This window comes from Eptatretus burgeri, chromosome 2, assembly GCF_056783735.1.
Source record: "Eptatretus burgeri isolate ZD-2024b chromosome 2, Ebu_testis_v1, whole genome shotgun sequence".
NCBI classification, from domain to species: domain Eukaryota; kingdom Metazoa; phylum Chordata; class Myxini; order Myxiniformes; family Myxinidae; genus Eptatretus; species Eptatretus burgeri.
The window spans coordinates 15,385,984-15,408,657 of NC_140962.1; the positions used below are offsets into that span (position 1 = coordinate 15,385,984).

Consider the following 22,674-nt stretch of genomic DNA (forward strand, 5'->3'; position numbering starts at 1 on the left):
TTGGATGAAACAAAGGGTAGGATTATACATAGTCATATTGGTCTTTAAATCTGTGTTGGCAAAGTCCAAGAATAATTTGCCTATTTCATTGTTCATCTGTCTTTTAAATTTAGCTGAACGAACCATTTTCTTTTAAAATAAAACCTCCACCTGTGTTAGAAGCAAACGGTGTCAATGTTGTCAAATATCAGAAGCACAACACTGAATGATGTTTGATCTTCATGAAACGGTCATATTGAAAATTTCAGGAAACTCTGTACTTGCTACTTGGCAATTATTTCAGCATCCTGATCATATATGTGAACTCACTGGTGGACATAAATGAATATTTAGCCCCAATTTGACCTTTGACTTTTTTGAACTCCAAGTCTAATCAATTCATCTTTATACTTGTGCCAAATTTGGTTAAAATCCCTTCGGTGGTTCACAAGTTATCGTGGTAACAAAGATTATTTAATTAAAGGCCACATGACCTTGGACATTTGATCCCAAAATTTAATCACTTAATCTTTGTATTACAGTCCATACTTGTGCCAAGTTTGGTTGAAACCCCCATCAGTGGGTCACAAGTTATCACAGGAATAAAAATGTTCAATTAAAGGGGACATAATCTTTGGCCTTTGACCTTTTTATCTCAACAAAATCGAACCAATTCATCTTTGTATTGCAGTCCATACTAGTGCCAAGTTTGGTTGAAATCTCCCCCCAAAAAACGATAATGGATGGATGGACAGACAAGCTGAAAACACAACGCCTCCTGCCTAAAATAACTGCTCAGCTAAAATATCTGCTCAGCAGAAAAGGACCTGAGCCATATCTGCAAGGAAGCTATATTATTTAGTGATGCATTAATCTATTAGTAAAAGAAGATGCGTACTTGGTTGGAAAGCGAATAATAAACGTACTTGGAATCAAAATTCATGTCTGTTTAATCATAAAGATGCCCGTTTTAAAAGCCCTTTTTTTAGGGTGGAGGTAGAATAAGCAGGACATCGAGCTTCAATGTAGCGGTTCGAACAGTAGGATAGTAGGACAGCAGGACAGGAGGAACCCTTCAGAATAAAGCATGATGGACACAGAAAGAACACAGAAAACTAGATATCGGCGATTCCAAAGAGATCACTCAGGTTAAGACTCCTCCCGGCTTACCCTTGGTGATCTCTGGCGACTTACCCTTGCGACTTGATAAGGGCCATTTTTTTTGGACCACCATAGGACCTTCCATCAACATTTAGGGATAGAGTGTAAATTAAGACAATGTGTCCCCATCTACAATCTATCCATAAAACTCAACAAGAAAATCGGAGGAAAATTATTCCAGCGATGATTAAAAAGGTGTACTAATCAAATATCAGGAGCACAACTTCAGTGCAGGTCCACTATTATGATGCAAGAACATCATGGAAGGTCAAGTGGTCTTTGACATTCCACATTGGCAAAACTGAGCAATGCCAAAAAAAAAAAAACATGTTTTTCTTTTTCAGACTGCTATTTGACCTTGACCTTTAACCAAGAAGGGTTTGATGCAAATTAAGCGTAAATGTGCCGAGGCTATTGAGGGCAATTTCATTCTGATCAGACAAACCTTGGTTGAGTTTTGGTAAAAATTGCAAACCTATCTATAATTGGGCCTTAGATACATTCACATTATTGAGGCAAATTTCATTCCAAAGGTCCCATCAGGCTCTGAGATACAACTTGGAAATTGGGAGTGCAAGACGAAAAAAAAAGAAAATAAAATTCTAAAAGATGGTTTAAGTACTCTGAAGGGTCAAAGAAACTCTGGGGTACCATTAAAAATTGGGGGCACCAATTGCAGAAACAAACCAGACAACAGCTATAAGCCCCAACCCCCTACCCCCTTATCCTATCGGAGTATAGAGGGAGGCTTAATTACATATAGTAATTCTTATTGATGCAATAGAAAGATATACGAGTCCATGGAAGGAGCACATAAACAATAACAGCCACAAAGACAGCAGCAACATCAACTACGTGTTATAAAAAAACACCCTTTTTGCACGTTTCACTTCATTTTGACTCACAGATAGACATGAAATATGTTAGTTAAGTGCAACATGCGGCCTTTCGATTAAACCAGTCAGCAAAGTGACGGAAAGGCGTGGTTAGTTTTTATAATTCAAGTCTTCCGAACTATAACCGGTATTTTGCAAAAAAACAAGTTTGAGGAAGGGGAAGAAGGGCAGTACCTTTGGGTGTGTTATATCTGTTTCATTGAAAGGGAAATTTTCTGATGAGAGTATATCTCGAACAAAGTTTACCACCTCCTCCAACTTAGCAATGGGGAATGTAAATTGCACTTCCATTGCATCACCCTGCCAGAAGAAATAAGAAAAAAAACACACAATCAGCCTCATTTGTACAAGGGCTTAGCAATTTTTTTTCTTTTTTTGTATGCAATGTTGAGGCTCGTATGAGGGCCAACACACAGAACATAAAACAAAGGGAGCAGGAGATGAGAGGGAAGGATAAAACAGTGGGGAAGAGACGTTAGATCTGTGAAAGGATGACGGATGGGTTGGGATAAATGGGGTAAACAAGATGGACACTACAGGGACTTTCAGGAAGGAAAGCAGGGAATTTGAAGGAGGTGGGTTTGGGGTGGATTGACAGCGGTAGAGAAGTTGTGGTTTTGGATGGGGGAAGATAAGAGATGGTGGTGAACAGCTGTTTTGAAGACCTGGAGGGAAGAATGGGATTGAACAGAGTGGGGGAGTTTATTCCAACGGTGGGGAAAAAAAAGAGGAATGAAAGAGTGAAGGTGAGCAGTGATTATTGATTTTGGTAGTTTTACCAGGAGGGGGTTGCTGGTCGACCTTGAGCACCGTGTGGAAATATGGGGGGGGCATATCACAGTGTAGCGGCAGGCATATCACAGACAGTGCAAGGGGGGGAGGTGAGGAGACGGTAGAAGACAAAGACTACCAACCTGCCTGTGGTGAGAGAGAGTGAGTGACCCAAAGACTCAGCTTCATTGTGGGAGACACCAATGATCCGAAATGACTGTTTCCACAGCGTGAAGCTGAGAAAGGTGAGAGGCGGAAGCACCAGCCCAAAGGGGAGAACAGTACTTCATCAGGCTGCGGACGAAAGCTTTATAAGTGGTCAGGAGCTCAGGTGTGCCAAGGAACGACTTTGCACGACGGAGGATGCCCAGTTGGCAACTGGCTTTGGAGGCCAGGTTGGAAATGTGGCTTTCCCAGGAAAGATCGTGGCAAATAGTGAGACCCAGAAGCTTGAATGAAAGGAGTTCTTCAAGAGGATTGTGGAAAATGGAGATTGGGGGGGGGGGGTTCCAGACGGCCCTTTCGGAGAGAGATAGTGAGTGTGAGATTTGTCAGGATTGAAAGACATGTTCCATGTGTTGGACCAGTTTGTGATTTTACCCAGATCTGCAGTGAGCGAAGAAGCTGTTGCATGCCGATCTGAGGGATGACAGATGGTGCAGCAGAGGGTGGAGTCATCAGCAAAGAGATAAAGAGGATTTTCCAGAGAGTCCGAGAGATCATTGACGAAAACCAGACAAAAAACAGGGCCCAGAACACTGTCGTGAGGAACTCCAGCCTGAACAGGAAGAGGGGATGAGAGAACTTCCATTAAGGGCCACACGTTGGCTGCGACAGGAGAGCAAGTCTGCGAGCCATGAGTGGAGATGTCCTTGGATACCATGGGAAGAGAGTTTGGTGAGCAGGGCAGGGTGCCAGACCGTGTCAAAAGCACGCGATGTGTCTCGGGAGATGGCTCCGATTTCATGTCTGGCATTGAGGACCTCCATCCATTGTTGGGAGAGCAGAAGCAGCATATCCAGGGTAGAGATGCCCGATCTAAATCCAAATTGATGATTGGAAATCAAGCCGTTTGAGAAGAGGAAGAATTTAATGTCTGAAGCGATGATGGATTCCATAACCTTGCTGATGATTGGGAGAAGGCCGATTGGTCTACAGTTGCAGGGATCTGTTTTTGCACCTTTTTTATGCAGAGCGGTAATGTTTGCTGATTTCCAAGCAGATGGCAGATGATGTTGAACAAATGAGAGGGTGAGTAGAAAAGAGAGAGGGTGAGCAAGAGCAGCAGAGCAGGTTTTTAGGACACATGGGCTGATGCTGTCTGGACCGGTTGCAGAATCTGAGTCAAGGTTTGACCGCAAATTCTCCAATTTGTCAGGAGAAAAGGACACAGAGCCCAGAAACAGCTGGGTACGACTGGGTAAGGTGGGTACAGAAAGCGATGGGTTTGGGAAACAAGATTTATAAGCAAACACAGAGTTTAGGCATTCAGCCTTTTCATGTGCAGTCAGCTGTGTGGCCATTTGAGGTAAGGGAGGGGATGGAGGGGGAACATACACCAGAAACCAATTTAACTCGAAACCACCAGGATTTGGAGGAGAGAGACAGGTTTGAGAGTTCAGACTTGAGATTATAAAGAGGTCGTTTTCTGGCTCTCGTGAGGGTAGACACACACTTGTTCCGAGCTTTGTGGAAGGAACTGAGATTGCCTTCAGTTGGATTAACCTTCCATGAGGTGAAAGCAAGTTGTTTCAGGACAACTGCCTCGCCACAAGCTTCAGTGTACCATGGGTGGGAGGAAGGGTAGGACAACTGAAGATGAGATGGGATTAATGTTTGTATAAGCGAGAGCAAGTTTATTTGAAAGAATTCTCAGGACAAGTTGATGTCGGAGAAAGTAGAGATGGTAGACCAGTCTCGAAGTTTGATAGCTGCTTGAAGTCCCTGCCAGTCGGCCTGAGTGAAATGCCAGACTCGATGGCGCTAAAGTGGTTCTCTAATAACAGCCAGAGAGACATCTGCTTTGACAAGCATGTGGTCAGATGAACCAATTGGGGCGGAGGAAGAATAGCAGATATTTTCTGGGAAATTGATCAAAAATCAGATCCAGAAGAGATGGAGTACTACATCTGAATCCGTCCACAACTTTTTGAGATATCATGATATCTATCGGTTTAGCCCGATCTCTCAATGGTGAAGAATCACTTAAAAAATTATCAGATACGATTTCGGAACTTCACCCACATTGAATCAATTCTTCCTCGTCACAAAACCAACGTGTCCACCAAGTTTTGTCCAAATCTGTCCACAACTTTTTGAGAAATCATGCCATATACTGTATTATTTTTGGCCCCATCTCAATGCTGAAGAATCTCTTTAAAAAATTATAGTAGCCACATCCAGATCCAGATCCTCACCAAAATCTAATAAGTTCGTCCGAGTCACAACCCAACCTCTCCACCAAATTTCATCCGAATCCGTCCACAACTTTTTGAGACATCCTGCACAAAAACAAACAGGCAGACAGTGTGTTGAAAACATAACCTCCCACCTTCAGTGGTAGCGGTAGTAAGGACATACGTCAGGCTTTTTGAATAAAAGAGCACCTGGAAAAGCGCATATGTGCTCCACTAAATCTAAAAATAGGCGCATATGCTTATCATCCAGATTCTAATGTAATGTGGTGTCATTTCTTCCTTCCTTCCTCCCTTGTTTGGTTGTCTGTTGTGGATTCCATCCCTCCATGTTTTTTTGTTTTCTCTTTTGGACTTGTTAAACAATATAGACCACTTGTACAACACCAAACAGACAAAGAAAAGGTCTCAGAAAGGCACCAAGACAAAAATCACATTTTCAAATCAATCGCTTGAAGCATCAATGTTATTTTAAAATATGGCAACAGCTTCTGCAGGCCATGTATGTGGACTCCACAATGCAAAACCACCCGATCCATGACAAACCCGCCAAGGATGTAACGTGACGTAAAGAGCAGGAGTCATATAACCAAGCTCTCCTGATGCCCAATTCAACAGTTCAGAGGAGACACGGGACAGGCCGACTGCAGTATGCAATCGTGAACTCCTTGATACCTGTTGTAAGGGGAATCACACAGGGTAGTGTTTTGGGACAATCACTATTTGTGGCCTTCACCAATGACTTATCAACAGAAATCGAAGGAATGGTACAGCCATTTACTGATGACCCAACATGCAAATTTTCCCAGACAAAGATCTTCAAGCTGATCTGAAAGATGGCAACGACTGTAGTATAGGTTTTTGTTTTTTTTGTACACAAAGTCAAGACTCGTGGAAGTGCTAAATAGCTCAGAACGCTAAATACGGAGGACTTAGGAGTCATCATGGACACAGAGTTGAAATTCCACCAGCAAGTCTCATTTTTGTAAGAGGTCTAAAGGATCGGAATGGAGCCGATACATACGGATGAGATTTGGTTGTCGATACCTCCCCTGGTGAGGAATCACGAGCAACGGCAAACTATTGAGCAAAACAGTGCAGAGAACGTGAGCAGGCAGATGCACAACCTGACATATACTTTCTTGGCACGACTCCTCAGAGTGCCGTCGGTGACCCGTCAAGCAGCTGAGACCCTTACAGCACTTGGGGGGGGGGGGGAAGTAAAATGACTGGCTGTCCAAAAAAATATATAAAAAAGAAGCCAAACAATGACAATCAGTCACAGAGACTAAATGGACACAGACTCTTCATAGGCTGAGACCCAAGTCTGTGTGGACACACCAAGCAGCCACAATGTGTGCTGAAAAGGATAATGACGACCTTCTCCAGAGTATAATAATCTGAGATGATTAAATGAACAGATCTGGAGCTCAGAGAAGGAAATTATCCTCCACTGCAAAGCGTATTCTGAGCACGAAGCATGGGGGGACCAGCAGGGGGCGACCAGCAGGGGGGGGACCAGCGTGGGGCGACCAGCGTGGGGCGACCAGCGTGGGGCGACCAGCGTGGGGCGACCAGCGTGGGGCGACCAGCGTGGGGCGACCAGCGTGGGGCGACCAGCGTGGGGCGACCAGCGTGGGGCGACCAGCGTGGGGCGACCAGCGTGGGGCGACCAGCGTGGGGCGACCAGCGTGGGGCGACCAGCGTGGGGCGACCAGCGTGGGGCGACCAGCGTGGGGCGACCAGCGTGGGGCGACCAGCGTGGGGCGACCAGCGTGGGGCGACCAGCGTGGGGCGACCAGCGTGGGGGGACCAGCGTGGGGGGACCAGCGTGGGGCGACCAGCGTGGGGCGACCAGCGTGGGGCGACCAGCGTGGGGCGACCAGCGTGGGGCGACCAGCGTGGGGCGACCAGCGTGGGGCGACCAGCGTGGGGCGACCAGCGTGGGGCGACCAGCGTGGGGCGACCAGCGTGGGGCGACCAGCGTGGGGCGACCAGCGTGGGCGACCAGCGTGGGGCGACCAGCGTGGGGCGACCAGCGTGGGGCGACCAGCGTGGGGCGACCAGCGTGGGCGACCAGCGTGGGGGACCAGCGTGGGGGGACCAGCGTGGGGCGAACAGCGTGGGGCGAACAGCGTGGGGCGACCAGCGTGGGGGGACCAGCGTGGGGCGAACAGCGTGGGGGACCAGCGTGGGGGACCAGCGTGGGGGGACCAGCGTGGGGGACCAGCGTGGGGACCAGCGTGGGGGGACCAGCGTGGGGGGACCAGCGTGGGGGGACCAGCGTGGGGCGAACAGCGTGGGGCGAACAGCGTGGGGCGAACAGCGTGGGGCGAACAGCGTGGGGCGAACAGCGTGGGGCGACCAGCGGGGGGCGAACAGCGTGGGGCGAACAGCGTGGGGCGACCAGCGGGGGGGGACCAGCGTGGGGCGACCAGCGTGGGGCGACCAGCGTGGGGCGACCAGCGTGGGGCGACCAGCGTGGGGCGACCAGCGTGGGGCGACCAGCGTGGGGCGACCAGCGTGGGGCGACCAGCGTGGGGCGACCAGCGTGGGGCGACCAGCGTGGGGCGACCAGCGTGGGGCGACCAGCGTGGGGCGACCAGCGTGGGGGGACCAGCGTGGGCGACCAGCGTGGGCGACCAGCGTGGGGCGACCAGCGTGGGGCGACCAGCGTGGGGCGACCAGCGTGGGGGGACCAGCGTGGGGGGACCAGCGTGGGGGGACCAGCGTGGGGGGACCAGCGTGGGGCGACCAGCGTGGGGCGACCAGCGTGGGGCGACCAGCGTGGGGCGACCAGCGTGGGGCGACCAGCGTGGGGCGACCAGCGTGGGGCGACCAGCGTGGGGCGACCAGCGTGGGGCGACCAGCGTGGGGCGACCAGCGTGGGGCGACCAGCGTGGGGGGACCAGCGTGGGGCGACCAGCGTGGGGGGACCAGCGTGGGGGGACCAGCGTGGGGCGAACAGCGTGGGGCGACCAGCGTGGGGCGAACAGCGTGGGGCGACCAGCGTGGGGCGACCAGCGTGGGGCGACCAGCGTGGGGCGACCAGCGTGGGGCGACCAGCGTGGGGGGACCAGCGTGGGGGGACCAGCGTGGGGGGACCAGCGTGGGGGGACCAGCGTGGGGGGACCAGCGTGGGGGGACCAGCGTGGGGGGACCAGCGTGGGGCGAACAGCGTGGGGCGAACAGCGTGGGGCGAACAGCGTGGGGCGAACAGCGTGGGGCGACCAGCGTGGGGCGACCAGCGGGGGGCGACCAGCGTGGGGCGACCAGCGTGGGGCGACCAGCGTGGGGCGACCAGCGTGGGGCGACCAGCGTGGGGCGACCAGCGTGGGGCGACCAGCGTGGGGCGACCAGCGTGGGGCGACCAGCGTGGGGCGACCAGCGTGGGGCGACCAGCGTGGGGCGACCAGCGTGGGGGGACCAGCGTGGGGGGACCAGCGTGGGGGGACCAGCGTGGGGCGACCAGCGTGGGGCGACCAGCGTGGGGCGACCAGCGTGGGGCGACCAGCGTGGGGCGACCAGCGTGGGGCGAACAGCGTGGGGCGAACAGCGTGGGGCGACCAGCGTGGGCGACCAGCGTGGGGGGACCAGCGTGGGGGGACCAGCGTGGGGGGACCAGCGTGGGGGGACCAGCGTGGGGGGACCAGCGTGGGGGGACCAGCGTGGGGGGACCAGCGTGGGGGGACCAGCGTGGGGCGGGACCAGCGTGGGGCGACCAGCGTGGGGCGACCAGCAGGGGGGCGACCAGCAGGGGGGCGACCAGCAGGGGGGCGACCAGCGTGGGGCGACCAGCGTGGGGCGACCAGCGTGGGGCGACCAGCGTGGGGCGACCAGCGTGGGGCGACCAGCGTGGGGCGACCAGCGTGGGGCGACCAGCGTGGGGCGACCAGCGTGGGGGGACCAGCGTGGGGCGAACAGCGTGGGGCGAACAGCGTGGGGGGACCAGCGTGGGGCGAACAGCGTGGGGCGACCAGCGTGGGGGGACCAGCGTGGGGGGACCAGCGTGGGGAGACCAGCGTGGGGGACCAGCGTGGGGGGACCAGCGTGGGGGGGACCAGCGTGGGGGGGACCAGCGTGGGGAGACCAGCGTGGGGCGACCAGCGTGGGGGTCCAACGTGGGGGGACCAACGTGGGGGGACCAACGTGGGGGGACCAACGTGGGGGGGACCAACGTGGGGGGGACCAACGTGGGGGGGACCAACGTGGGGGGGACCAGCGTGGGGGGACCAACGGTGAAGGAGAAAGATTGAAGAATTTGTTTCATGAATGACGATCCTTCCCCGAAAGAGAAGGTGGACATTTTGAGCTCTAACATCGTTGTGATAACATTAACACCCAACTCGAACAAACACTGAACACAGTCACTGATCTGTGGGAAAGTGTCGTCTCCTGTTCAAAGATCGAGACACTCGGAATATGGGAAATTACTGGACTTGTGGCACTTGCGGTGCAAAGACGACGCTGAGGAGGTTGAAGGAGGATGAAGAAGAATGAAGGAGAAATGAAGATCTCCCAAACTCATCCCTCAGGTTTTTCAGCCGAGTTACCAAGAGATACTCGGGGAGACGAGGACACATTCGCTCCAATACCGAAGAGCTCGACGTGAGGAGATTTTTTGATATCGGTCAGGAGACCACGTCATAATCGCCCATGATGATGACGTCATTGATGTGAGGGAAACGATAAATGAATGAATTGTTGACACAACACGAAAGCAAAATTGATAGCAAAGAGTATTTCACGACAAAGAACAGCTCAACAGCAGCTAACCTCACGAGAGCCGGTAGGAAGTCAAACAAAACGTCATCCGGGTGAACACCTTCGCCGGTCGTTTGATAAATAATGCGATCCCAAACACAAGCGCGCGCTCAAACCGATCCAAACCTTAACAGCCAACGCTGATTGGCTCAACGTCATGACGTCATACGCATGACGTCAAGTACGTCTTCATTAATTCCGAAAAACGCTTCCGTTTTATTTTTCCTCGTTTCGTTCTTCATTGAAGTAATAATAATATTATATATTTTCCCCCCAAAAAAAATTATTTCGTAAAAAATTTTTTTCGAAACTTTGACGTAGTAATATTTTCCAGCGATAAACAAAGCACGCAGATTGCGTGACGCATTACATTTCACGCTGACGGTGCATGCAACCAACCAGCAAAAAGTCATACAGCGCATAAAAATCAGGTTTCCGTAAATCTGTTGCGTAACGCATCACGCGCTTGCAGTTTGAGACGCAGCGCGATGACGTACGTCGGACGACGGAAGGCGACATTTCACCCTTCATAAATACCGTGCGGTAAAACGTCACATCGAGTGACGTCGATTTCGCTGTTGGAAACGTCACGCGGTGAGGGGGACGAGTTGGGGTGGCGCGCGCGGAACTTCCGCACTTGTCTGAGTGAGTGGGGCGAGGGTGGAGGCTGTGGTACTGTCGGCGGGGGCTGTGGTACTGTCGGCGGAGGTACTGTCGGCGGGGGCTGTGGTACTGTCGGCGGAGGTACTGTCGGCGGGGGCTGTGGTACTGTGGGCGGGGGCTGTGGTTCTGTCGGCGGGGGCTGTGGTACTGTCGGCGGAGGCTGTGGTACTGTGGGCGGGGGCTGTGGTCCTGTCGGCGGGGGCTGTGGTACTGTCGGCGGAGGCTGTGGTACTGTCGGCGGGGGCTGTGGTACTGTCGGCGGAGGCTGTGGTACTGTCGGCGGAGGTACTGTCGGTGGGGGCTGTGTTACTGTCGGCGGGGGCTGGGGTACTGTCAGCGGGGGGTGTGGTACTGTCGGCGGGGGCAGTGGTACTGTCGGTGGGGGCTGTGGTACTGTCGGGGGGGGCTGTGGTACTGTCGGGGGGGGCTGTGGTACTGTCGGCGGAGGCGGTGGTAGTGTCGGGGGACGCTGTGGGACTGTCGGGGGGGGCTGTGGGACCGTCGGCGGAGGCTGTGGTACTGTCGGCGGAGGCTGTGGTACTGTCGGCGGGGGCTGTGGTACTGTCGGCGGAGGCTGTGGTACTGTCGGCGGAGGTACTGTCGGTGGGGGCTGTGTTATTGTCGGCGGGGGCTGTGGTACTGTCGGCCGGGGGTGTGGTACTGTCGGGGGGGGCTGTGGTACTGTCGGCGGGGGCTGTGGTACTGTCGGCGGGGGCTGTGTTACTGTCGGTGGAGGCTGTGGTACTGTCGGCGGGGGCTGTGGTACTGTCGGCGGGGCTGGGGTACTGTCGGCGGGGGCTGTGGTACTGTCGGCGGGGGCTGTGGTACTGTCGGCGGGGGCTGTGGTACTGTCGGCGGAGGCTGTGGTACTGTCGGCGGAGGTACTGTCGGTGGGGGCTGTGTTATTGTCGGCGGGGGCTGTGGTACTGTCGGCGGAGGCTGTGGTACTGTCGGCGGAGGCTGTGGTACTGTCGGCGGAGGCTGTGGTACTGTCGGCGGAGGTACTGTCGGTGGGGGCTGTGTTATTGTCGGCGGGGCTGTGGTACTGTCGGCCGGGGTGTGGTACTGTCGGCGGGGCTGTGGTACTGTCGGCGGGGCTGTGGTACTGTCGGCCGGGGCTGTGGTACTGTCGGCGGGGCTGTGGTACTGTCGGCGGAGGCTGTGGTACTGTCGGCGGAGGTACTGTCGGTGGGGGCTGTGTTATTGTCGGCGGGGCTGTGGTACTGTCGGCCGGGGGTGTGGTACTGTCGGCGGGGCTGTGGTACTGTCGGCGGGGGCTGTGGTACTGTCGGCGGGGCTGTGTTACTGTCGGCGGGGGCTGTGGTACTGTCGGCGGGGCTGTGGTACTGTCGGCGGGGCTGTGGTACTGTCGGCGGGGCTGTGGTACTGTCGGCGGAGGCTGTGGTACTGTCGGCGGAGGTACTGTCGGTGGGGGCTGTGTTATTGTCGGCGGGGGCTGTGGTACTGTCGGCGGGGGCTGTGGTACTGTCGGCCGGGGGTGTGGTACTGTCGGCCGGGGTGTGGTACTGTCGGCCGGGGGTGTGGTACTGTCGGCGGGGGCTGTGTTACTGTCGGCGGAGGCTGTGGTACTGTCGGCGGAGGCTGTGGTACTGTCGGCGGGGGCTGTGGTACTGTCGGCGGGGGCTGTGGTACTGTCGGCCGGGGGTGTGGTACTGTCGGCGGGGGCTGTGGTACTGTCGGCGGAGGCTGTGGTACTGTCGGCGGAGGTAGTCGGTGGGGGCTGTGGTACTGTCGGCGGGGGCTGTGGTACTGTCGGCGGGGGCTGTGGTACTGTCGGCGGGGGCTGTGGTACTGTCGGCGGGGGCTGTGGTACTGTCGGCGGAGGCTGTGGTACTGTCGGCGGAGGCTGTGGTACTGTCGGCGGGGCTGTGGTACTGTCGGCGGGGGCTGTGGTACTGTCGGCCGGGGGTGTGGTACTGTCGGCGGGGGCTGTGGTACTGTCGGCGGGGGCTGTGGTACTGTCGGCGGGGGCTGTGGTACTGTCGGCGGGGGCTGTGGTACTGTCGGCGGAGGTACTGTCGGTGGGGGCTGTGTTATTGTCGGCGGGGGCTGTGGTACTGTCGGCGGGGGCTGTGGTACTGTCGTCGTTCACGTTTAACAGTCGCTGGTCCCAGATTCGCGTCCCTTCTTCCCCATCGCTCCGTCGTGCTCTCCTCTAGTTTAAAGTGACGTACAAACGGTTCGGTATTATTCTGCACCTTTGACCACCGAATTGTCCGTCCCTGTTGTGTCCCACAAGGTTTCCACCCGAGTGGAGTTCGTCTCGCCTGACCTCCACGATGATGCCGGTATGTAAACATTGATTTACTTATTTTAAATTCCTTAACGAGGGTCACTCGCCCCTTCATGCACCACGAAACCAGCGATGTTCGTCTTGCTTGTTAAAATGTACACCTGCTGTTGGGAGCAAAACTAAAGTATACTGTGGTAATACCATGAGATGGTTGACGTTCTTCAAACGGGTGACGTCACCAGGTACGTCCAACGACTGTGTAATTAAATATATGATGAACGATTGTGAAATTCCCTCTTGCTCTGTACTTTGGGAATGGTTGTTGTTGTTGTTGTTGTTTTTTTTTTAAACACGTGACTTCGAGCCAAGTAAAACTTTACCAATTTGAGGTGAAAGCGAAGACAAAATTTTATGTATAATTTTTTTTTTTTTTTTTAGATTTTTAACTGGAATAACCATTGACATTTTTGTATTTAGTTTTATTGCACATTGTCATGTCATTCAACACCTGGTGATTATGCTTTTGGGAATTTAAAATCTCGCCATGGTCCCCCAGGCCTAATGCATCACGACTTTTACGTGTGTGTGTGTGTGTGTGTGTGTGTGTGTGTGTGTGTGTGTGTGTGTGTGTGTGTGTGTGTGTGTGTGTGTGTGTGTGTGTGTGTGTGTGTGTGTGTGTTTTAAGGATCTGATCAGCTGTCCCACATTTTGCAGGTCCACACCGAAGTGTCTCATGTCGTGTTGTCGTACCGTCCCCCAGGACACATTTTGTCTCGTATTCTCAGTATTTTGACTTATTTCAGTCATGATGCCACTTACCACGATGCAGCTGGCTTGTACATATGAGTCGTCGTGAGGAGGAGTGGTGTAAGGGACACATCGGCCATTTTTGAGTTGATGCCATATAGCACTATTTTAACCCTTACCCTATCATCTGAGCCTATCATCATCATATCATTAAAAAATGTCACTTACATCACTCCTCCTCGCGGGGCCTCATATATATATATATATATATATATATATATATATATATATATATATATATATATATATATATATATATATATATATATATATATATATATATATATATATATATATATATATATATATATATATATATATATATATATATATATAGTGTGACCTTAACATGCTCCAAAACCATCTCGGGCATATTTAAATGCTGAGAACCTCATAGCTTATTGTGTGGGCTCTGCCCCCTTCACCCCCACAATGATTTCAAAGCAGCTCCCTCAACCCCCGCCTGAGTGTCCCTTGTTTGTTTTTCTTGTTTTTTTTCATGGGTGCTACTCTTGTTTAAACGTGTTCGTTTATCACGTTCGGTGATTGACGACTACCGGTCGAATCTGCCAATGTGGTTGTGAATGAAAAGTACAGAAAAATATGCTGAGTTTGTTTTATCTCTGAAACTGAGTTCGGCTTTAAACAATTACCACGTCACTTTTGGTGCAACAAACACCAAGTATCTCCCAGACGACTGACCTCAGGGAAGGGTATATTGCCAAAAATGGGAAGGGGGGTGGTGAGCAAGTAGAGCTTGAGGAGGAAGAAAGGGACAGTGGAAACGTCGTCCTGACATCTTTCAATTTACAGGAAGATGACGCTCTTTTTATTTATTTATTTATTTATTTTCTGTTTGTTTTTAAATATCTCATTCCCGTTCAAAAGAGCACAAAAATGTCATTGAAAGTGAGTTGAAAAGTTGTGACATTTGTTGTCCTGATCACAAAGTGGATGGCATGAACTCCAGCAGATTTGGGGCAGTGATGGGAATATGAAACGAGAGACATCATACCCTGGGTGCTCAGCTCATCGAGCTCGACCTCATGTACCAGTTTTTTTTGGGGGTATTTTTTTATTACTGTTTAAGGCTCTCAATAGAGCTGCTACTCACACATACGTGGACATACTGTAGATGTGGACATACAGCCCCTGATCTTGTGGGAAGTGCCGGCACTTCCTGGAATTCTGGGTACCATCGACGTCACAACAATGGCGCCGCCTTTCTCTCCGCTCTCAGCAGGGCATTTCCTCCTCCCCATGGATGCCAACCGATGTTGATTGTCCGTGCTCTAATCCTTCTAAGTGTTAAACATCAAGCAAGGAAGCTTGTACCTTCACATCCCATTTTCAAATGATTTGGTATAATTTGGCCGGGGTTTGAACCGGCGACATCCCAGACTCGGAGCAGACGCTCTAAAGTGTAACCATTCTACCACCAAGTCTGGTGATGTGACAATATTTATTTGAATTGGCCAGTTAGCTATGTGTGAATTATTTATTTACCTATCTTTATTTATCAATAGAATCTATTTATTTTGCCCAGAGGAAAGGGTTAATGCCTCGATCAACATGTTGATTTCATCCATTGTTCTCCCCGTCTACTGACGCAGGTCGACACTAGCTTTCACCAGCAAGACTAGTTCTTCATCATATATATTTATTTGTCTGTCTGTCGATTTGTCTTTATGCATTTATTACACAGTTACCCTGAATCTCCTCTGAATTTCTGTGGAAACCAAAAATGGCAAATGTGTTTTGGGTGCACTCTCAATCAGGGTGCACATGGACAATAAAAATAATTAAATTCTCACCAATTGGTTTTTTACATATCTGTTTGACTTGGTGAGAGTCGAGTACAGTTTGCGGGTTGCACGAGAATTCCAGGGGGGGGGGTAGGGGAGGGTGGTGGGTGGAGGGAGTGGTAAGGAAAACCATTTGGGATTTTCATGTAATATCAAAGCATCATTTGTTATACAAGTTCGAAGTTGGAGAAGAATCTTTTTTTTGTTGTTGTTTAGTTTTCTATCTGCCGATCTATGTCAATGCACTGAGTTGTTTTAGTAGTTTATCAGACGTTGGAGTGAAACTTTTCTTGCATGCCACCTTCCCCTTCTTGTCTCATTTGATGGATAGATGATCCTCACCGTGTATTTGAGCAACAATGACCGGCAAGGTATTGAGGTCCCAATCACGCCTGAGACATGCTGCAAAGACGTCATGGATTTTTGCAAGGAACCAGGGGAATTGCAATGCCATCTTGTGCAACTCTGGAGGGGTGATGGTGAGCACATTCTCACATGATGTGTGTACTTTTAAGAAATGAGGGCATTCAGAGGTGAATGTGAGAGCGATGCTCAGATTCATGATGAGATTTCTAAGCTATCACTTGTTCTTCTCCAACTCTGTTTATGCTAGAGCGGGCTTTGTCTGCCCAAGAGGGCATTTTTGACCTGCTGCAGCAATGGGGTGCTCGCCGGGATGAAGTTAAGTTTTTCCTACGACATGATGTTGCGTCGCTTGGCTCAAGAGATCCAGGTGGGTAATGTGTTCATTTGGGTCTAGTTATCTAACAACATTAAAGTGGGGGGGGGGGGGTCTGTCATCTAAAAATAAAAAGGTGTGTGTGTGTGTGTTAGGGTCCGGTGATATACCGGTATAATTTTTCATATCGATATTCTGAACAAATTGGTACATCACCAAAAAATAGAAGAAAGGTGCATACAATCTTGAAATACCATACATGATTTAAAGAGATTTGTTGCACTCAGCAGCACCTGGAACAGTGGAATGTATGACGTCAAGATGTACCTGGAAGTCGGTCCAGTAGGTTTTAACTTTTAACCATCAGCACCCGAGCAACGTCCAAGCAATCGTGTTTTTCTTTGCCATCGTGGATGTTTTTAAAGTAATTGCCAATTGGCGAGTTTATATGAATCGGGTGTGCTTTAGAAAGCCTGTGCCGATTACCGGAACAGCGATCCATGATGATCAGACCGGTACGATAGTCATACCAGTATGGCGAATCATTTTGAATCCAAGTTGAAGTTGGAAGTAAAATATCTGTTCTCATCATGGTGAAAGCCCATGTGGAAATGCATTGAAAAATTACCATGTCGATGATGTGTATGTCGTATATGAATATGTAATGGGCCAATGGACCATCACATATTTTTGGAAGTTGCAAAAAAAAATTTGTTCATTTAATTTTTACTATTATTGTTTTATACTGGTATGAGCCCACAGGTGTATCGATGCAAGAAAAAATTGATGCCGATGGAGCCGAGTGTGTGCGTGTCTCCTCCATAACTTCAAAACCATAAAACCTTGCAGCCTGAACCTTTGCATGCACACTAACAAAACTTCAAGGAAGTGCAAGAGTGAAAATTGGGTGTTTGGGTTAATTAAAACACCCCTTTTGAAGATAGTTAACGGCCTTCTTTAATTATATCCTTCATCAGGCGATCCTCGGCGACCTCACTATCTGGGGTCTTTTCAGCGTTTCCTCGGTAACCTCTCTGGAGTCTGAAGCCACCATGTTTTTGGCCTGCTCAACCACGCCTTGACTTGGAACAGGCCGCAACAATTTTTTTAACGATGGTCTTTTTTTCACTTTCTTCACTCGTATCGAATGCCTGTTCATCATAGCTACGAATCATTGTGTACATCGCTTTTGTAAGTACTGCAAGTTTTCAAATTAGGAGCTTGGAGCGATTTCATGCATTAAATGATACGATTTTCCATGATCAACTCACGGACTAATTAAAGTATATCATCGAAATATTATTTCGCATTTGAGGATCGGATATCGTCCAGACTAAATGAGTGTTGAAATCTGATGATTCAAAGAAATAACCAAGTCGAAATACCTATTTACTTTAAGCAAGTAAGGCTATGTGTCCTCCTCCATACATACACAAGAAAATGTGTAATTTCCAAAGCATTAAACTTATCTTTTTCAACTGTTTGTAGAAATATATGGAGTGAACAAAAAATTTGGAACGTAACAAAATTAACTCGCTTCATTGAGCAACATGGTTTACTGCATTCACTGTTAGACCTCGCACCCTGTCACCCAGAGAGGCTGCCTATCCATAGCGTCTGCCAGATCTGTGTTTATATTTTCGGAGGTTTCGCGAGGTGCTCCACAGGGAATCAAAGCAAATCTGCTAAAAAATGGACATTAAAAAAAAAGTTATATTGTTTGTGTGGACTCCGAAGGGATGTGACACGTGCACAGATGAGCAGGCAAAATGGTGGATTTTCTGCAATGTTTATTTCACGGAGCCAGCTTCATTGAGCTGTATGATTTAATGCATTCACTGCTAGACCTTGCAACCTGTCCCCCTGAGGGACTTCCTAAACATAGCATCTGCCAGATCTGTGTCTACATTTCCGGAGGTTTCATGAGGTGTTATCCAGGAAATCAAAGCATATCTGGTGAAAAAGCAGACGTTTTAAGAGTTATAATGTTTGCGTGGACCCCAAACCGATGCACCATGTGACGTGTGCACAGACGAGCAGGCAAAATGGCGGATTATCTGCAATGTTTATTTCATGGGCGATTGAACTTTGCGATGTCTCAAGGGTTGTTCTGCTTTAAGCTGAAACCTTTTTTATGGAGGAAGTCATTTTATTTCATTAACTGCTGCGTGCGTGGTGAAGATTGGCTTCAAAGTTCAAAGGATCCTTCATGGTATGCAGCGACAGCTTGGCCAACTATTCCTGATCAACCATTGAATTGGAGTGCTTAAGCCATGTGCCGAGCACCCAATGTTGATAGGGGTACCGCGCTGCCCCGTTGCCCAGAGCGAGGGGTCCGTGCCCCGTCGCCCAGAGCGAGGGGTCCGTGCCCCGTCGCCCAGAGCGAGGGGTCCGTGCCCCGTCGCCCAGAGCGAGGGGTCCGTGCCCCGTCGCCCAGAGCGAGGGGTCCGTGCCCCGTCGCCCAGAGCGAGGGGTCCGTGCCCCGTCGCCCAGAGCGAGGGGTCCGTGCCCCGTCGCCCAGAGCGAGGGGTCCGTGCCCCGTCGCCCAGAGCGAGGGGTCCGTGCCCCGTCGCCCAGAGCGAGGGGTCCGTGCCCCGTCGCCCAGAGCGAGGGGTCCGTGCCCCGTCGCCCAGAGCGAGGGGTCCGTGCCCCGTCGCCCAGAGCGAGGTGTCCGTGCCCCGTCGCCCAGAGCGAGGTGTCCGTGCCCCGTCGCCCTGAGCGAGGTGTTAAATGTAGAATAATGTTTGTGAACATATCTCTGAAACGTCGATATAAATGCAACGATGTTTTTCAGTGAAAGCCACTCAAGTTTTCTGAGTTGTATTTAGTAAGTACTGTCGTTGGTAATCGCACTCAGTCCAACCTACCGATTCCCAAATTATTGCTGATATCAGTCAAGAGCGTGCGTGCGTTGTTCATTAAGCATAACATATTCTTTCCGCTCTCTCGCTCTATCCCCTCCCAATGCAGTGCAGTACCCTCATCCTGCCTCTCGCTCTCGCTCTCTCGCTCTCTCGCTCTCTCGCTGTGTCTGTGTGTCTGTCTCTGGACAGTTTTTGTCTCCTGACCATGTTTGTTGTATGACCAGTAGAAGATGGGTTTCAGACATTATTTTGTTTCCATCTTCACTGTTCTATGCAGAATCATTTTGATGAGACGATGTGAATCATAATTAACACTCCACTGCACGTTTGCCTTCCCTTGCTCTAACCTCACACTGCCTTCCCTTCCCCCACCCCACCTCTCTCCTTTTCCCTTCACCTCTTCACTCTCCCCGCTCTCTCTCCCTCTTCCCCTCCCCCATTGTTTTTTAATCTCTCCCCTCTTTAGTATTACCGTCAGCGAAGCGATGGGTGGTATTTGCTAGTTAAAAATAAAACACAATTACCAAATAAGAGCGAGAATTGCTTTGCAATACATGTTCCATAGTGGTCTTATTGAAGAAGAAGGAACCCGATAACCCACCATGTTTGGGTCTTTTGGGCAAAATAAAAGGGACAAAACAATTACAGATATCTTTTGTGGACGAGAAACCAATAATGTATAGACAACTGGGATAACAAACCGAAGATAAAAATTAGTTTGCTTTAACACACGCTCAAGCTGATACCGGAACAAAAACAAGAGAGAATAAACTCTCTACCACCTGTTTCATTCATTTGTCGGCTTTGCTTATTTCATGTGAAAAACTTGAAGGGCACTCGGTAGAGCGCATATCTCTGCCACGTAATGACTGATACACGAGAACATATTGGGCCCAATACATTTTTGAATGTACATACAATAAATTACACTTCTTCGCTTTTAGCCCCATCTCTCAATGGTGAAGAATCACATGAAAAATTCAAGTATCTGGATCTGGATCTTCACCAAAATCTAACCATTCGTCCTTGTCACACACCCAACCTGTCCACAAAACTTCATCCATAATCCGTCCACAACTCTTTGAGATATCCTGTACACAGACAAACAAACAAACAGACAAAGGGGTGAAAATATAACCTCCTTCACCTTCGGTAGTGGAGGTAATAACCCGATATATATATATGTATATATATATATATGTATATGTATGTATGTATATATGTATGTATATGTATATGTATATGTATATATATATATATATATATGTATATATGTATATGTATATATATATATATATATATATATATATATATATATATATATATATATATATATATATATATATATATATATATATATATATATATATATATACGCGCGTATGGCTTATGTGCATATTTAATACATCGTGGTTATATACCTGGTGTCATTCCAATTTCACTGTGCCATGGACTAACACCCATGCCAAAGGCCTGAGCCTTGCCAATCTGTGCTCTTTCATGGCATGGTGGCACATGATTTTATTAGAATTTTGTTCGGCCAGCTGTCCAGCCAATGGGTGTAAAGCAGTGCGGGTGGATTCAGGCCAGCTGAACACTGACCCATGTATAATATGTGATGCTTTCTAAGTTTTAAAAAGGCATAACTGTGAAAATGACAAACGCCCCTGAAACTTGAACTTGTTCTGTAACTTATCATAATAAAGCCATGTACTATGTTTCATTTGAATATGTTAGAGGGTATGGAAACAAAAAAAAAGTCTGAAAACCACCGGTGCGATGGACGGACGGACAGACGGAGAAAAAAAAAAAAAAACTAGAGTCCCCTCCGGTGAAACCGGTAGGGGACTAAAACATCCTTTACGTGCCCATGAACAAACCAAGCATACGGACAGGAGATGATGTTATATTACCTTATAAAGGCCTTGATGCATGCCACAGGAGTGAGACATTGGGTTTACCAGGATTAAGTTGGTTGGGCAAACACTAGGTGGAGATGTGTAGTGGTCTGGGCAGGTCAATCTTGAGGCAGGACAATCATTCCAGGTGAGAGACTCGATTACCTGGCGCGACTCAGCCGGTTGGCAGTTCAACTCCTCCACTAGGCAATCTTTCCATGGCCAGAGAAGGAAGTGAAACAGCCTGACAGTGGTAAATTGAAACCCAGCTTTCTCTCTCAGATCGCTCGCGTCTTCCTCTTTTTTCATTTCTGGCTCGTGCCTCTCTCTGTCTGTCTGTCTGTCTGTCTGTCTGTGAACGGACTTGTGGGTGGGATTATTTGGCCACAACAAAACATAAAGACACTTTAAAAAAACATAAAGACCTATTTAGGGAAAAGAATATCCATCGAAGCCGAAGGTTTGGTGCGGGGGAGAAACAAACAGAATGGCAGGGAGACTAACGTTCAGCTTTACTTCCTGGCGATGCATATCTAACATCACAATTAATTACGTTACACTTACTCGAAAACACTCGTTGAGGAAGTAACTGCCCTTAAATATTAAGCATTTATGAACCCCTCAGAGTCAGTCCCATAGCATTAAATATTTGTGGGCATCTCATGGAGAATCTGAATGACAGAGGGTAGAAAGTTATTCGATTAACAGGGAGGATGAAAATTATATTTTTGTATTGTCGGAGGATATGATCTATTAGTTGTGCTGAGAGTGTGGATATAGAATTTATTTGATGCCTATTAACATGTTGGTGTACCTGCAAGATAGCTTTCGAAGTATGTTGGCTAACTTGGGTTTGCATTTCTCTCCAGCTGTAAACTACCACCCCTGGTGTTTCACACGCATGGTATGATGTCCATCGGATGGACATTAAGCTGGTGGATCACTCTGTCATCATGGTTTTCATTTCATGTTAAAGATGCCATGGTGTCTTTCATGAAGAGTATGTGAGTTATTTATTGTCGGCAATTGGAACAAATTCCAAATATCTGTCCGACCTCATTCATCAAACCCCCCCCCCCCCCAAAAATGAAAAAAATATTGTTCTCCAGAACCGCTTTACAGATCAAAGTGAAACTGCACGCAAATGATCGACTATCCATGCTGAATAAAGTTTTTGATAACTATGACATCAAAGGTCACATGATCTGACAGCCATCTTGGATTTTACCGTCAAACCTTCAAAAATCTTTTCCAGAATGGCTAGATAGATTGAGGGGAAATGTCACAGACATGTGTTCCCTATGACTTGGGGATATTTGGATGATAAAGAATAATTGAAGTCACATGGTTCGGTTGGCCCTATTGGATTGAAGAAAAATATTAAATGTATTCTCTGGAACCGCTTATCCCATCAAAGCAAAATTTACCAAGTATCATCAATCCATATACCTGCATTCAGTGTGGAAATGATGACGTCATAGGTGATGTGGTGTTGCAGCCATATTGGATAGAAAAAACAAATCTTATCCGATCAAAATGAAACTTCACACTTGTGATCCTTCACCAAATGTTGGGCAGAGTCTAAATTTTCAATGCCAATGGTCATGTGGTTTGGGAGCCGTGTTGGTTTGAAAATCGAAAATTTCAAAACCTTTTTCTCCCAAACCGCTTAATAGATCAATGTGAAACCTGTTGCGTTACATGGAGCAAGGGCAATGA

The 22,674-nt window shown here is 49.4% G+C and overlaps 2 protein-coding genes across 10 annotated transcripts in view; one reads left to right on the plus strand and one right to left on the minus strand.

Annotated features, from left to right (window-relative positions):
- NUF2 (NUF2 component of NDC80 kinetochore complex) overlaps positions 1-10,158 on the minus strand; it is a 37,359-nt gene extending 27,201 nt beyond the window's left edge. Inside the window, exons 1-2 of one of the 3 annotated variants that reach the window (XM_085863738.1) lie at positions 9,998-10,158; positions 2,211-2,336 (exon numbers count right to left, since the gene is read on the minus strand). In XM_085863738.1, coding sequence (XP_085719864.1) covers positions 2,211-2,327 — 117 coding nt within the window. In that variant the 5' untranslated portion in view covers positions 2,328-2,336; positions 9,998-10,158. Of the gene's footprint in view, positions 1-2,210; positions 2,337-9,673; positions 9,869-9,997 lie in introns of those variants that run through there. The other 2 variants (XM_085863742.1, XM_085863737.1) reach the window with 2 other exon arrangements.
- A 334-nt stretch (positions 10,159-10,492) lies between these two features.
- The window catches only part of LOC147031472 (apoptosis-stimulating of p53 protein 1-like), a 135,350-nt gene continuing 123,168 nt past the window's right edge, over positions 10,493-22,674 (plus strand). For 2 of the 7 annotated variants that reach the window (XM_085863627.1, XM_085863670.1), the window contains exons 1-4: positions 10,493-10,630; positions 12,909-12,957; positions 15,846-15,993; positions 16,128-16,247. In XM_085863627.1, the coding sequence (XP_085719753.1) occupies positions 12,949-12,957; positions 15,846-15,993; positions 16,128-16,247 (277 nt within the window). In that variant the 5' untranslated portion in view covers positions 10,493-10,630; positions 12,909-12,948. Of the gene's footprint in view, positions 10,631-10,675; positions 10,694-11,621; positions 11,650-12,236; positions 12,256-12,493; positions 12,521-12,596; positions 12,682-12,908; positions 12,958-15,845; positions 15,994-16,127; positions 16,248-22,674 lie in introns of those variants that run through there. The other 5 variants (XM_085863636.1, XM_085863655.1, XM_085863662.1 and 2 more) reach the window with 5 other exon arrangements.